This window comes from Lonchura striata, chromosome 17 (assembly GCF_050655825.1).
Source record: "Lonchura striata isolate lonStrDom1 chromosome 17, ASM5065582v1, whole genome shotgun sequence".
Lineage (NCBI taxonomy): Eukaryota > Metazoa > Chordata > Aves > Passeriformes > Estrildidae > Lonchura > Lonchura striata.
This window is the reverse complement of record NC_140719.1, coordinates 2308148-2322108: the sequence shown is the minus strand read 5'-3', so window position 1 is coordinate 2322108 and position 13961 is coordinate 2308148. Positions and strand designations below refer to the sequence as shown.

The following is a 13961-nucleotide window of genomic DNA, read 5'->3' as shown; positions in this document are numbered from 1 at the left end:
ATCCAGCCAACCAGAATATCTTGAGCTCAAAAATTTGCCATTAGTCCAGAAAACTGAGATCAACTTGCCAATATTAACTTGAATTTCACCAGCACCAACTGCTCTGCCTGGAAAACTGCACAGAGAAATTTAAAGCACCTTCATTTTGCAAGCCTCAGCCTTTGTTTTTTGCTCAGGTACCAGGGATGTTTTGTTCTGTCATCACATTTTAAACTAATTATATAGAAGGGCAAAATAAAAAATCATCTTTGTACATACATTTATGGAGAAACAAACCCTCTTAAGGCTCCCCAAAGGGCTGTATAAGATGTTCTGTTTTATCCCCTCCTCCTATTACCAGCTTTTTATCACAGGTTCTTGGCTCTGTAATTTACCTTCCTCCTCCTGCAAGCAGGTTAAGAGTTTCAGCTGTTAAAATAAAACCTTTCCTCTCAGCTCCTGAGTTTAATTTGTATCAAGAAGAAAAATGCTCAAACTGTCCGAGATCCTTTGCCACAATTTCTGTGATATATGAGTGCATAAAACCAACTGTGCTCCAAGGGGCTCCTGAGCCTTTCAGAAAAGATGAAATTTGTAAATTTGTAGAAAAGGCAATTAAATTTTAACTTTAAACACAGCCGTAGGGAGGGTTTTTGAGCTTCCAAGTGTAACTTTGTCTTTTTGACAGAGCAGAGGGCACTCTTTGGAAAAGAGACCTTTTCCAAACCTCGTTCTCAAGGAGTCATTCAAATACCCAGATTTGGAACACCACCAGTCCCAGAGACCCCTGCAGGTGCTGACTGCAATTCCCAAGTGATTACAGAAATTGGATCTTGGACTGTGCTTACATACAGGTACTATGAAAGTCTTTGATATTTTCACTTAAATACAGCCCAATATTCCAGCATGGAAAATAGCTGGGTCCCAGATACTACACAAGGAAATTCAAACTGTGCTTTCCCCTTGGGTATAATAATCTGAGTTCCCAATCTCTATATTTATTAATAGTCCCCATTATTCATTTATTAATTACCTCAGAGCAGCTGTGGCTGCCCCTGGATCCCTGGCAGTGCCCAAGGCCAGGCTGGACAGGGCTGGGAGCAGCCTGGGGCAGTGGAAGGTGACCCTGTCATGGCAGGGGTGGCACTGGATGGGCTTTAAGGTTCCTTCCCACCTAAATAATTCTGGGATTCAATAATTAATGAAATAGTCCCTCGTCACTGAAGTGTGAGGGCTCTCATTTGGATCATCTGCAGGACGACTCTCAACTTGCACCACTCTCTCCCTTCTTCACACCCTGTGGTTTTAGAGCCTTTTTTGCACTGGTTCTACATTTCCTGCACATGGAAATTTGCCAAACCCATTTGGTCTCGGCTATTCCCATCTCCTTTGGAGATCAAAAACATTCTAACATTGAGTTGCAGTTCTCCCCTGAAAATAACACTTTTTTATTCTGTATTTTTACTCTGTATTTAATAAACCATTTGAGATATCAACTGTTCAGAGATTCAGATATTTTTCTTATTACTTAGGAAAAAACAGAAGTCTCATGCCATATGAGTATTTAAAATAATTTCTATCTTCAGCTCAGTATTAAAACACATTCAAATCCCTGGACTCCTCTGCCCAGTGAACCTTTTGAACAGGTTTTCTTGTTTTTCCATGTTTGTAAAAGTACAAGACTCAGAGATCCAGCTTGAACTTCAAAATGAACAAAATCCACTTGTGATCAGAAGACTTTGCATTATCTCCTTGGTCATAAAAAGGGAAATTTAACATTCTGATCACCCACCACAGCTGCAGCAAACAACACAAAACCACCTCCACAGTAACATTAATAAACAAATGTTTCAAGAAATAGCATTATTATCTTTCAGATCTTATTGAACCTGACTGGGGAGAATGTTTATTTATATATTTGGTTTCATAATCACCCACAGTTCTCTCTTGAGCTCCTTCCCAGACTACCATTAGCATCACTCATCCTCACCAGCATGAGCACAGCATTTGCTCCAGTGTAGAAAGAACCAGTGGAATCTTTCCCATTTCTCCTTCAACTCAGGCCAACACAATCCTTCTCTTCCTAGAGGCAATTGTACATCTCTGCTCTTCTCATGTCACATCCATTCCTCTTCCTCCTTCCTAACAAGCCTCTAAATAAGTTCCACCTCACTGCCCATTTCTGGACTTCTCTTTCAGTTTCCTGCATTTGCCATCGTTGCTGTTCCTCTCTCCCTCCAAGAATCTGCTTTTCCTGGAGTTTCCTGACTGCTGAGCCCACCACGTCCTCTGCTCTGCCTGGACTGCCTGCTCTTCTCTTTGCCACCTCATTATCTGGTGGTGTTTGGTTTTCTCTCATGCAATAAACTCAGCAAGCCCACACTGCAGTGCTAATTTCACTTGGAACTCCATCTCTCTGCAATCCTGCTGTGCTTTGTTCTAGCAGCCCTACAAAAATGCTGAATGTTCCCTTCACCACTCGCCTGTCTCCAAGGTCAACCCCTTGGCTCTCATCCTCAAAACCCCTCTCAATCTCCAGCCCACCCCCAGAAAGCTGTTATACATCACTGCCTTTACTTTCACTCCCTCTAATTTGGGGGAATTGCACAGGAACAGTGTCACAAATGCTGGAATAATTTGAATGAGAGAACACAGAACCATTTCCAGTGTTATACACCCTGTGGTTTTTGTAACTTGTCATGATATGGCCATGGGTGAGGGCCTCCTGCATTGTTGTGGTTCTGTTGTTCCTAACACAAAACAAATAAAAACACCCCAACACCCCTAAAAAAACCCCCAAAACAGACCTGTGCTCTTTGTACTGTTCCAGTGAATTCTGACAGGGAGGGGTTTTGAGCAATCGAGTGGAAGGGGCAGAGGGGTGGAACTGGATAAGTTTTAAGGTCCTTTTAAACCCAAACCAGTCTGGAATTCCACAATTCCCACACCTTCTCTTAGCTCAGTATTAAACAGTGACAAAACCAGGTTTTGCTGCCTCCATCCCATACGATGCACATGATTCACAACCCTGCTTTACAAGTTCTTTCTGAAGAAGAGGTGTTGCTGTAAATCTTCTACAGGGAGGGGAAAAGCAATTTATACTCTCACGACCTCTTTTGACTTCATTTCCAACAGTCATCCCTAACAGTTCTTTACAGCTTTCCAAATTACACAGTTGGGAAGTGAAAACCAGCAAGTGGCATATTCTGCCAGTTGCTCTAAGTACAAATTCCTTTCTGAGCTGCATTCAAAAAATCACTTTATTTGCTTAACTTTTTGTGTGTGCACAGCCCCAGTGTGATGAGCACTGTTATTCTGCTGCTCAGGCTTCAGCACCTCTGAGAATTCCTGGTGCAAACTGGAGCTGGTGTAGGGCAGGTGATTTGCTGGCAGCAAAATATTGCTTCTCCAGACAAATTCAGCCTCAGTTTTACAAACTGCTGGGTGACTTTTCTCACAGTCAGTGGCCACTAAAAGTGCAGATTATTTCCAAGTAGTTTCTTGTGGAGATTATTTCTTTTCAGGTGAGATTTCAAGCAGATCTAGTGCATGAGGGGACATGTCCAGTGCAAATGTTTAGAGCCACAGGTCTGTTCTCCCCAGCCTCCAGCCAGCAGCACATTTACACCACTGGCTCTTCTTTCCCATCCCATCCATTTTGTAATACACTGTCTTCTGTTTCTCTTCATTATGGCCACTACTCCAACCAAGAATCTGTCATCCTCTCACACATCATATTTCTTCCTCTCCCATCGATTTTTCTTTGCTGCCAGCTCACAAAAAGCAGCAATCTCTCCTCACCAAGGGAACCCTCCTTCAGGCCCTTGTGTAAGAGCACACAGGTGAAAGCACCAGGTACAAGAAGACCCTAGGAAGCAGGTCAGGACCCCAAAGATAATTAAATTATAAAGCTTAAACTGTGTCCAGTTCTGGCCCCTCAGTTTGGGAAGGATGTTGAGGACCTGGAGCCTGTCCAGAGGAGGCAACGAGGCTGGAGAGGGGCTGGGAACACAAACCCTGTGAGGAACCACTGAGGGAGCTGGGGGTGCTCAGCCTGGAGAAAAGGAGACTCAGGGGTGACCTTGTCACTCTGTGCAGCTCCTGAAAGGTGGCTGTGCTCAGCTGGGGCTGGGCTCTTTCTCCAGGCAGCACTGACAGAACCAGAGCACACAGTCTCAGGCTGCACCAAGGGAAATTTAGGTTGGATAATAGGAGAAAGTCTTTTACAGAAAGGGTGATAAAGTTCTGGAATGGCTGCCCGGGGAGGTGGTGACCATCCCTGGGTGTGTTTAAAAACAGACTGCATGTGCCATGGTTTAGTTGAGGTGCCGGGGCTGGGTTGGACTCAATGATCTTGAAGGTCTCTTCCAACCCAGTGATTCTGTGAATTCTGTGAAACTCTTCAGTTTCCAAATTCTCCTCCAAGCCAGCCACAATCAGTGTATGGTAATTAGCCTGATACTTGTATTGTCTTCTCTTAGCTCCCACCAGGAGCATCAAGGGAGCAGGTAGGGCCTGTCCTCCCAAGGACACAACTGGGAGACACTGGGGGTGCACAGACACCCACCTCCCCTCCAGAGAGGCCATCTGCCAGAACTCCTCCCTCCAGCCTGAAACACCCACCCCAAAGCAGGCCAGGCTCTACACAAAGCCACCAGCTCAGCCTGGTGCTGCTGCTGCTGCAACTGAAGCCAGTGAGGCAACATCACCAATGTTACACAAAGGGTAACCAAACACTACATGGAACATTGATTTTTCTTTTTTTTTTGGCTTAAACACACTTGTCCTTAGACCCTTCTCCAGCTCATTTCCACCTGGAGCAGCAGAGGATGCTCATCCCAACAGTGTTTGCTCCAGCTCCAGCTCAGAAAGACCTGAAATATCAACTTGTTTGTATCAGAAAAGGACAAAGGAGGAGACACTGCTGGAAGCAGTGAATGAGTGGGAAGAGCAACCAGACAAACTGCAAATCGATGCTATTTGTGGGAGCAGTGCCAGTGGATGAACTCAGAACACCATGTACTCTTCAAAGTTGTTCTAACAGCCACCTTCTGCAATCTCCTGTGTGCCAAGCTAACCCCGTGACTGAGGACATCCAGCCCTTCTGCTGTGTGCAAAGAAGAATCTAAACCTGCCTCTCTCATTTTTTTAATAGATAAACATAATAAAAAGCCATGAAAAGCTTACACACACTTGTGTATCTATACACGGCTATATGCAAGAGCAGATCTAAAATACAGGTAGAAATGAAACAAGGCTGAGCTTGCTATGTTTTGTAATTAGGGCAGATGGAGTCATCCCACAGGTTCTCCCCAAAGGACTGAGCCTGCACTTTGTAGCAGTGCAGTGACAATCCTGTTGCAGCTGTGAACATCATTAAGGGACAAAAAAGAGGAAGATTAAAGCTAGGGAGGGAATTGGTAAAAGCTCAGCCTCCTGTATTTCAGTATACGTGTGGCTATAGAAGAGATTTGAAATTTCATGCATGTTTTGCTGCCCTAAACCAAATATTACAGCCAAAACACCACCAAAACCCATGTCAGAAGCCACCTGAGACACTCACACCAAACATGCAACAAAACCATCACATTTCTCCAGGCTGTTGGAAGAGAATGTGCAAGTGCAATGTCCTGGGCAGGCTGCTCCTCTTTGGGTGAATTATACCTGCACTTCCAGAACAGAAATTGAGAGAACCACCCATGATGAGCTGCTCAGATACTTTCTAGAAAGAAGAGATCCAATTCCTGTCAACTCAGCTTCACACGAGAGTCCCAAAGCTGGCTGGAACTTTATCAGGGACCCCTCCCCACCCTCCACTGCTGACACTTCCCCCAAAAATCCTTCCTGCCACCTCCACTGGACTCTGCTCCCATCACTCAGTGCCATCCAAGCATTTTGGTGGTGATGACAAGGATCACTTTTATCTCTCCCTCTCTCAGTGGCTTTTATTAAAAAAAAAAAAAAAAAAAGGTTATTATCAAGGAAAACAAAAATTTTCAGTGGTCTTGAGCATTTGCCAGGGTTAAAGGGGATGTAATATTAGCCTTTGCTGTTCCCAGCCAGCCCAGTTCCATGTGGCATCCCTGTGAATGGAAGGGAAAAAGGAGAAGGAGGCAAGGGAAGTAAAAAGCTGTCCTGCAGGGGAACAGGATGTGTCTCAGGAGTGAGCTGATAGCTGGAATTATCACAAGAGAGTTCAGCTGGAAGCAGAAGAAAGACACACAATGTCCTAAGGAATGACAGTCCAACGCATGAAATCACCTACGTGGAACCCAGCAGGTCACAATTTCCATCACTATCTGTCATCAGAGCTCCTCATACTCTCAAAAAATAACGTGGCCCAGGACATCAAGCACACAAAGCACTCTGCCATTTGAGTTTAACAAAAACACTCTCAAGATGGGCTTGGAAATCAGAACACAGCTTCTCATTTCATTCTGACACTAATTCAGCAGTGCAAATGTGAACTCATCCCTCAGGCTCCCTCTGCCTCCCTTTGGGGCTGGCAAATACTGGAGGTTTGCTGTTCTGCTGTTTGTGCTTTGGTTGCTTGAGGGTTTCACTGGATGGTTTGGGGTTTTTTTTGGCTTTACTTTTGTTGGTTGCTTTAAATAAGAGTTCACACCTAAGATGCTGCTAGGAAAATAATACATTTTAGTAATGTGTTACCAAGAGAGAGAGGAAGAAATGAAAGGAGAACAATCCCTTCCAGGACCATGTCTTCCAGCTCTGTTCCTGAACCTCACCCACCACCAATTCCCTCAACTAGAGCCTGTGCACAGTATGCCTGAGGTGGCAATAATCTGAATTCACCTGAAATAGCTTTGTAGAATCTTATAGTTTCAGCAAATGAAGTAGTCATGGTTTGACAAAACCACAAAAATACAAGGAATTGGCAAAAAAATTCAGATGTTTAAAAAAGGCAGAGCAAAGCAGCCTTAATGTGGAGGGTGCAGTGACATTCAGCTGGCTTTGGAACTGCCTGATAACATTAATACTGATAAAGAACAAAAGCCTGACAAGTATAATCCTGACAGTTCCCTGGGTGTGATTCCTTTGAGGATTACACAGCAATTAAAGATTTCTAACAGTGTTACATTTCCAAAGAACAATGCTCCAATCCCCTGTGGAAATCATAAGCCATTTACAGATTCTTCTTGGGTTTCAACTTTTTAGAGAGAAAAAAAGCCACGGACATTTAGCTGTCTTAATTAACTAAACAGCTTAACATCTGAAAATATTTCAGATGTCTTATTTCTAAGAATGCAAAACATGATTACCTGCCCAGCAGGACCAGTGTCCTGGCTGCAGCACTGGCAGCTGAAGGTTCTTTTCTGCAATTTATCCCTGTGTTACAAGAGTCAGTGCACAAATGCCTTTCTGCACTTGTTCAGCAGTTTCTGTACTCAACAGTCACGGTGTGCAGCCCTCCTGTTAAGAGGGACTTTCTGGTTGCTAAAGAGAAGCAGAAAAGGTGCTGAATTAATCAAAACATGGCTGCAGCTTCCCCCCTCAGCAGGTATTTTGGAAAGCTGAGTGGTTTTGGGTCAGACCCTGCACACAAAAATGTTCTGGGAGGGGTTGCCAGTAAACCCAGCTCTACACCACCTAAAAGCCCAGCTCTGGAAAATATTTGGAGTTAAATGTGAGGCCCCTGAGACCTGCCTGGCATTCAGGCATCTCCCCAGCATCACAGCCATCCTTCAGAACTCAAAGAAAAGTGTGGCCTTGCATAAAACCCTCATTGCATTGAAGGTTCCATCACCTGCAGCTGTTTGAAGGGCACAGGCAGAGCACCAACAATTCCAATCCAGCAGCAGATTATTCTGAGGAATGGCTCTGAGGGGTTTTCTGCCTTCTCCTCACTCACTGCTGTCCCCCCAACAGTGCAAAAAGCAAAGAACATCCACCTCAACACATGTTTGGAGTTGTGACCCTGTGCTCTGACAACCTGCTCTGCAGTTTGGGATAAACCAGGGATAAGTGCCCCAGTCTCAGCAGCACTGCCAGGAGCAGAACCTCAGAGCCTGGGCCAACACCTGCTATTGAGAGGCACAAAAATCAAATTAAAAGGAATCCTCTCTCACACACAACAAAGTGCTATTGAGATCAAGAGAACAAAAGTAAAAACTACAATTTCCAGTAGTTAATCAAGACCAAAACCAAAGCAGCAACATCAAGAAAAGAACTGAGAGACTAAGAGAAGTATTTTAAACAAGTAGCTTGGTGAAGAGAAGCTCTTTCACTCCATGAACACACAGTTGTCTTCTCTGATATCCTCTGGGATCACCCAGAGCACGGCAGAAATTATAATTATATAAGAAACGTGACTCTCTAGCTGGTAGATAAAATTCACATTTCAACATTTTTGCCTAAGTGCATCTATAGCAATGGACCACCAAAGTAAAAGATTTCCCCGAAATGAGTCAAATCTTAGCCTCTAGAAAGCAAGACTTATGTCAACTGTATTTTAACAGGGAGGGAATTATTTAACAGATTCATCACTGTCCTTTAAAACTTACATGGAATTTTCTAAATTGAGTTTTGACGAGATACAGTTATTGGAGTTGCCCATCAATAGGGCCAACAGCAGCTGGTGTCCCTTCAAAAAGTCTCCCTGAGAGTCAGGATCCTTTTCCCCTGACAGAACTGTCCTTGTTATCTCTTGAAGGAACTCCACAGGGAAGGAAACTTCAGTTTCTGATCTGCCCTTCTCCCCCTGCATCAACAGACCTGGGGAACAGATGCCATTGAGTCAGTGCAGGGAACAAAACAGTTCGAGCCGCAAGCCGAGCCTCGGGAGCGCACGCACACCCTTGAAAATTCACATCTTGTCTGAAACCCTCCATCCTGCACTGCTTTGCAGAGCCTCATCTCGCATGCAAATGACACGTGGCATTTGAAAAGTTCTGACACAGAGGCAATAAACAAAAAGCCATCAACTACAAGACTCTTGTGCTTGCTTAGTGCCTACAATTAGAGGTGACACGGGAGGGTCTCGAAAGCATTCAGGGAGGATCAAGCCACCAGTTCACCAAAAAACCAATTACCAACACCAACTGCTGCTTTCATTGCCTGCAAGCACCCAGAACCCCAATTATGTTAATGTCAGGGGGAAAAAAACCCAACCCTTCAGCAGGTTTTTAAAGGTTTATAACAGATTCCACAGAAGGGTATAAACAAAGCTTTTTAAAAGCAAAAATATCATTTTGCTAATGCCCTCTGAAATAATGCTGGCATTCTTCACAGATCCTCCCCCATGTTTGCAAAAGGCAGCCAGAGCATGGAGACACTTCCAACAAATGGCAGAGTGAGTCAGTGGGGCTGGGAGCTGTGGGCAGGAAGGAGATGACAACGTCCACCGAGTCACTGAAGTCTCCAACGTGATTCATGTCATAATGTGGATCCAAATCAGTGACTTGTGCTTTAGGCACAAACTGCACGGGTATTTCTGTATCCCTGCCTGGGCACTCACCAGCAAACAAGGCACTGCTACAGCAAACACAGCCCAGTCCATCCAGCACTCCACCTCCTCCTTCCTGCCCAGATAAACAGCAGGGCCAGCCTGCAGAAAGCAGCACAGCCTTGCACAGAGAGGTAGAGTTTAGGCCATTTCATAGAACCACTGAATTGTCAAAAAGCTTGGGTGCGTAAGGACCTTAAAGCCCAACCAGTGCCACCCCTGCCATGGGCAGGGACGCCTCCCACTGTCCCAGGCTGCTCCATCCAGCCTGGCCTTGGGCACTGCCAGGGATGTAGGAGCAGTCACAGCTTCCCTGGGCACCCTGTGCCAGGGCCCTGCCACCCTCTGAGCACCATATGCTGCCCTGTCACTCAGAACTGCTCTCAGAAAGTAGAACAGGTCTGTTTTTAACCAGGGAACTCTGCAAAACTCCAGGAGCTTGACAGTGAAAAGCTGCAGATCACCACAGGCAGAGGAAAGCAGGAAAATGCCTGGATGTGACACTGACATTCCCTTCTTCACAAACCAAAAGGCCTCACACAATTGTGATTAGTCACAAAAGATGTCACCTTTAGTTCCTGTCAAACCATGTCATTTTACCTTTAATGAAGTACCCCAAAGAAAGAAAAAAAACAAATAAAACTCGTGTTAGAAGCACATTCCAACAGGCACCTGCTTCTCCAAGCACAATTCCACGCCAACCCCTCAGCCAGAGCAGCACCGAGTGTGGGAAGAGATCCTAAATCCTGTGCAGGTGGAAATATCAAATATGGGGCAAGCAGCAGCCCAGCCCAGCCCTGTCTCTGTTGGGAGCACCACCAGAACTGCCTCACGGATCCCACAGTCAAAATTTTGGATCAGCTCTCTAAGGGCAGCCTTGGACTCCTCCTTCCTCTTCATTCCTATAAAAAGGAATTTCTTCCCATAGAACTAATCCCAATTCACATGTTTTCTGGCTTCAGAGCTATGCTAATACTGCCTATAAACAGATACATGTTCAGTGCTTAGCTTTCAGCTCAGAAAGCAGAAAAGGGCCTGAACAACAAGCTCAGAACTTCAGAAATCTTCTGATTTTAAATATAAAAATCAAACAAGCCATGCATATTTATGACTCCTATTTCTGCTGTTAACTAGGCCTGAGAAACAAAAAATGAATGTAAGAGAAATTAAACATGGATAAATACTACAATTCTGAAATGAACAGTTGCTTTAATAACTATAATAATTACACACTTGCTGAAAAACCTGACAAAGCTTTGAAGTCAGCTCTGCTAACTCTGAGGAGGTTGGACTAGACACTTCCAGGGTGGGGCTCATCCAAACTGACTGCTCCTATGGCACTAAATTTATTCAAATCCCCAGTTAGTGCACATTCCTGCAATTATTCCAGCCCTGATTTAATAGGCTGGCTCTGCCCTCACTGGGAAGAAAGTAACCCATGGCACAGAGGAGTACTGGGCAGGACGTAACCTTTTTTTGGTTTATCTTCTTTTCAAACCAAGTCTAACAACCCCATTCACCAACCGCTATAAAAACCTCCCAGGCTGAAAGAAGTTTCCTGCATTTTTAACTTTGAAAGCCATAAAGACTGACAAGGGATGGGAGTAGTGAAACATAAACTTTAAGGAACTTAGAGATTTTAGAGGAGCTAAGATTTTAGTTAGAGATAACTAGTAACTCTTAACTTCATCAAGGCCCACTCACTTATTTTAATTAACTGTAGTAAGGCTTAACTTGATTGCTTGTCAGCACAATGTTGAGTTAGCTGGGTTTATAATGAAGAATACACAAACTGACAAAGAGCTTTTAGGAACATCAGACAGTTGTGGGCCTCCTCTGTTCTGAAACAAATTGAAGACAAGGAATGGGAGTAATACCAAGAGTTCATTTGTCAGATTTGCATTGAAAAGGCAGAAAGGTCAGAACGAGGAAGACTTCATTTACTTCCTCATTTTGGGACCCCTCCCATGAAAGGGACACCGACCCATTTCAAGGAACAAACCACGCATGCTGAATGGCTTTTGGAGTAATTAGCATACAAAGTAAGGAATGGGGTGCACCAAAATGATGAATATGCATTTGTATTTTGGGTATTCAATACTTGTATGGCTAAAAGGGCTCTGTAACCACCTGGAAGCTGCGGTGTGGATTTGGGAGATCCCACACACAATAAACAGACACTTTCCAACTTTAAACTGCTAGAGAGTTTTTGTCCGTCACGGTTGGATATCGGTACTAGATCAATATCCAGATTTTTTCAGCAGGACTGAGTGTGTTTGGCATGGAGTGAAGCCCCCTTTCCCAGGGGATGGGGTCTCACCACTCCAATGAGGTCCCCCCGGCCGTACTCCCCAGTCAGGTGCTTCTTGCCGTCGTCCATGCGCAGCACGGAGCGCAGGCGGCCGTTCAGCACGATGTACGTGCAGTCAGACTTGTCCCCCTGCCTGCAGGCAAAACAACCAAGAACCAGCATTAAAGAGGTATCCCTGCTCAGCAAATGCATCTGGAGGTTTTGAGGAAGTTGGTGGCTTTTCTCTGCTTAGCTTGGAAGATGCAGGAAAGTGTTTTAACTGATACTTAACGAGGAAATTAAAAACGGAGCAGGAACTTGATAAAAGGTGACTGGAAATGGGTTTAATGTGTAAATGTACAGGCTGTGCACACGTAGCTGAGATAAGGAGTGATCGGACAAGGGGGAATGGCTTCAAACAGAAAGAGAGTAGATTTAGATGAGATATTGGGCAGGAATTCTCCCCTGGGAGGGTGGGCAGGCCCTGGCACAGGTGCCCAGAGCAGCTGTGGCTGCCCCTGGATCCCTGGCAGTGCCCAAGGCCAGGCTGGACAGGGCTGGGAGCAGCCTGGGACAGTGGAAGGGGTGGCACAGGAGGAGGTTTACGGTCCTTTCCAACCTAGGCTAGAGTTGGGGGTGTTCCATGCTAGGACTGGCAGGGGATGACCAGGATGTGAGCAGGTCCCAGAGGACACCACAGGCTCATTACTGGCTGCTCAGGAGCTCATTCCCACTGCAAGGTCAACGTGGATGTGCACAGGAATTCTGCAGGTCAAAGAGCAAGACCCCAAGTGGCTCCAGATTGGTGCACACACCTTTGTCTACCAAAACCTTTTTGCTGGCACAATGAGGAGTGCTGCTGAGAATGTCACACTTCTGGTGGTGGAGTTAAAAGAAATTCAAGGAATTCTAGAAGATTTTAACAAGATATTGACAACTAGGAGTGTTTTGATGCACAGAGTAATCCAAAATTTTCACTGGCATTGATGCTGCAGGTATGGTTATAAAAATTACAATTATACAGATCATGTTCTAATTAGACTGTTACTCTCCCACCACTGCAGCAATCACAGAACAGCTCAATTGCATCCTAGTACATATCCATAAAACTAAGTTTTCCCAAGGTAACTTTTGCCCCTTAAACACAAAATTCCTATTTTCAATTTACTGCTGAATAAGCCTAACTGAATTAGCCTTTGAATTTTGCTGTTTGATTCAGAAAGGCTGAAAATCTCTGAGCAATAGATCTTCATGCCCTCAACCATGCAGAAACTACCACCAGAAGATGGAACTGTGTCTTAATCAATTATATCACTTAAAAAGCTTGCCAAGACAACAGAAAAGATGGGGAATAGTATAAAATAATTTAGCAACATGTAGAGACAAGAGACTGAAGCAATGTTGAAGGTACTGCAGAAAGAAAACAATCTCAAAATAGGCAAACAAATAAACCCAATGGAATGGTTGATAAATACAGCCTGAGGTTCTCAATTTACACATCCCCAAGGGAGCACAGCTCACAACGCAGGAAAATTTCAACAAACATACAATTTTGTCCACATCTCACCTGTAAACAGCTCGTCCAGCCTCGACCTCCATCCAGTCCAGGGCGAAGTCAATTTGCCTGACAAAGGGGGACATTCTCTTCACAACAGTGTGGGCCACCCCCAGCACCACACTGGGCTGCTCCCGCATAATCCTGAGGAAAAACCAAAGTGTTACCAAACTGCCCACAACAGGAACAGCTGCCCACAGGCACCACATCCCAGTGCAGCTGGGCAGGAGTTCCCAGGCCATACCTCACCCCTGCCACCACCACTCTCACCAGGGACTCTGACCAAACACGGGGCTGCCCAGCTTCCAACCCGGCCCAAATTAAATGGCACTCAGAGCTGGCACTGTCCTAGAAGCAGGATGCCAGTCCTGCTGTCTGGACCAATTCCCTTCTCCCAGTGCAGGAGGATGGACAGGAGCCATGTGAGCTCTTGTGTATGAGCCACTCTCCTCACTTCCTCCTCACACAGATCTCTCATGACTCAGGAAAATGTTCATCCTGTCCTCAGGATCTTCCCTCCCTGCTGTTCTGCCCATCTCAGTCTCTTGCTCGTGCTCAGTTTCCCCCACATATCACATCAGAATCTTTTTATATGTAAAGTCTGATGTGCTTAAAAATAAAACACCTGCTCTGCATTTCAAATATTCCCTTTTCCCTCTTGCAAAAACCACAAA

General features: G+C 45.0%; 1 protein-coding gene across 1 annotated transcript in view; it reads right to left on the bottom strand.

The window, feature by feature from the left end:
• PNPLA7 (patatin like domain 7, lysophospholipase) overlaps positions 1 to 13961 on the bottom strand; it is a 134945-nt gene that overhangs the window by 85069 nt on the left and 35915 nt on the right. Inside the window, exons 18-19 of the mRNA XM_077787845.2 lie at positions 13300 to 13431; positions 11763 to 11886 (exon numbers count right to left, since the gene is read on the bottom strand). Coding sequence (XP_077643971.2) covers positions 11763 to 11886; positions 13300 to 13431 — 256 coding nt within the window. The remainder of the gene's footprint in view (positions 1 to 11762; positions 11887 to 13299; positions 13432 to 13961) is intronic.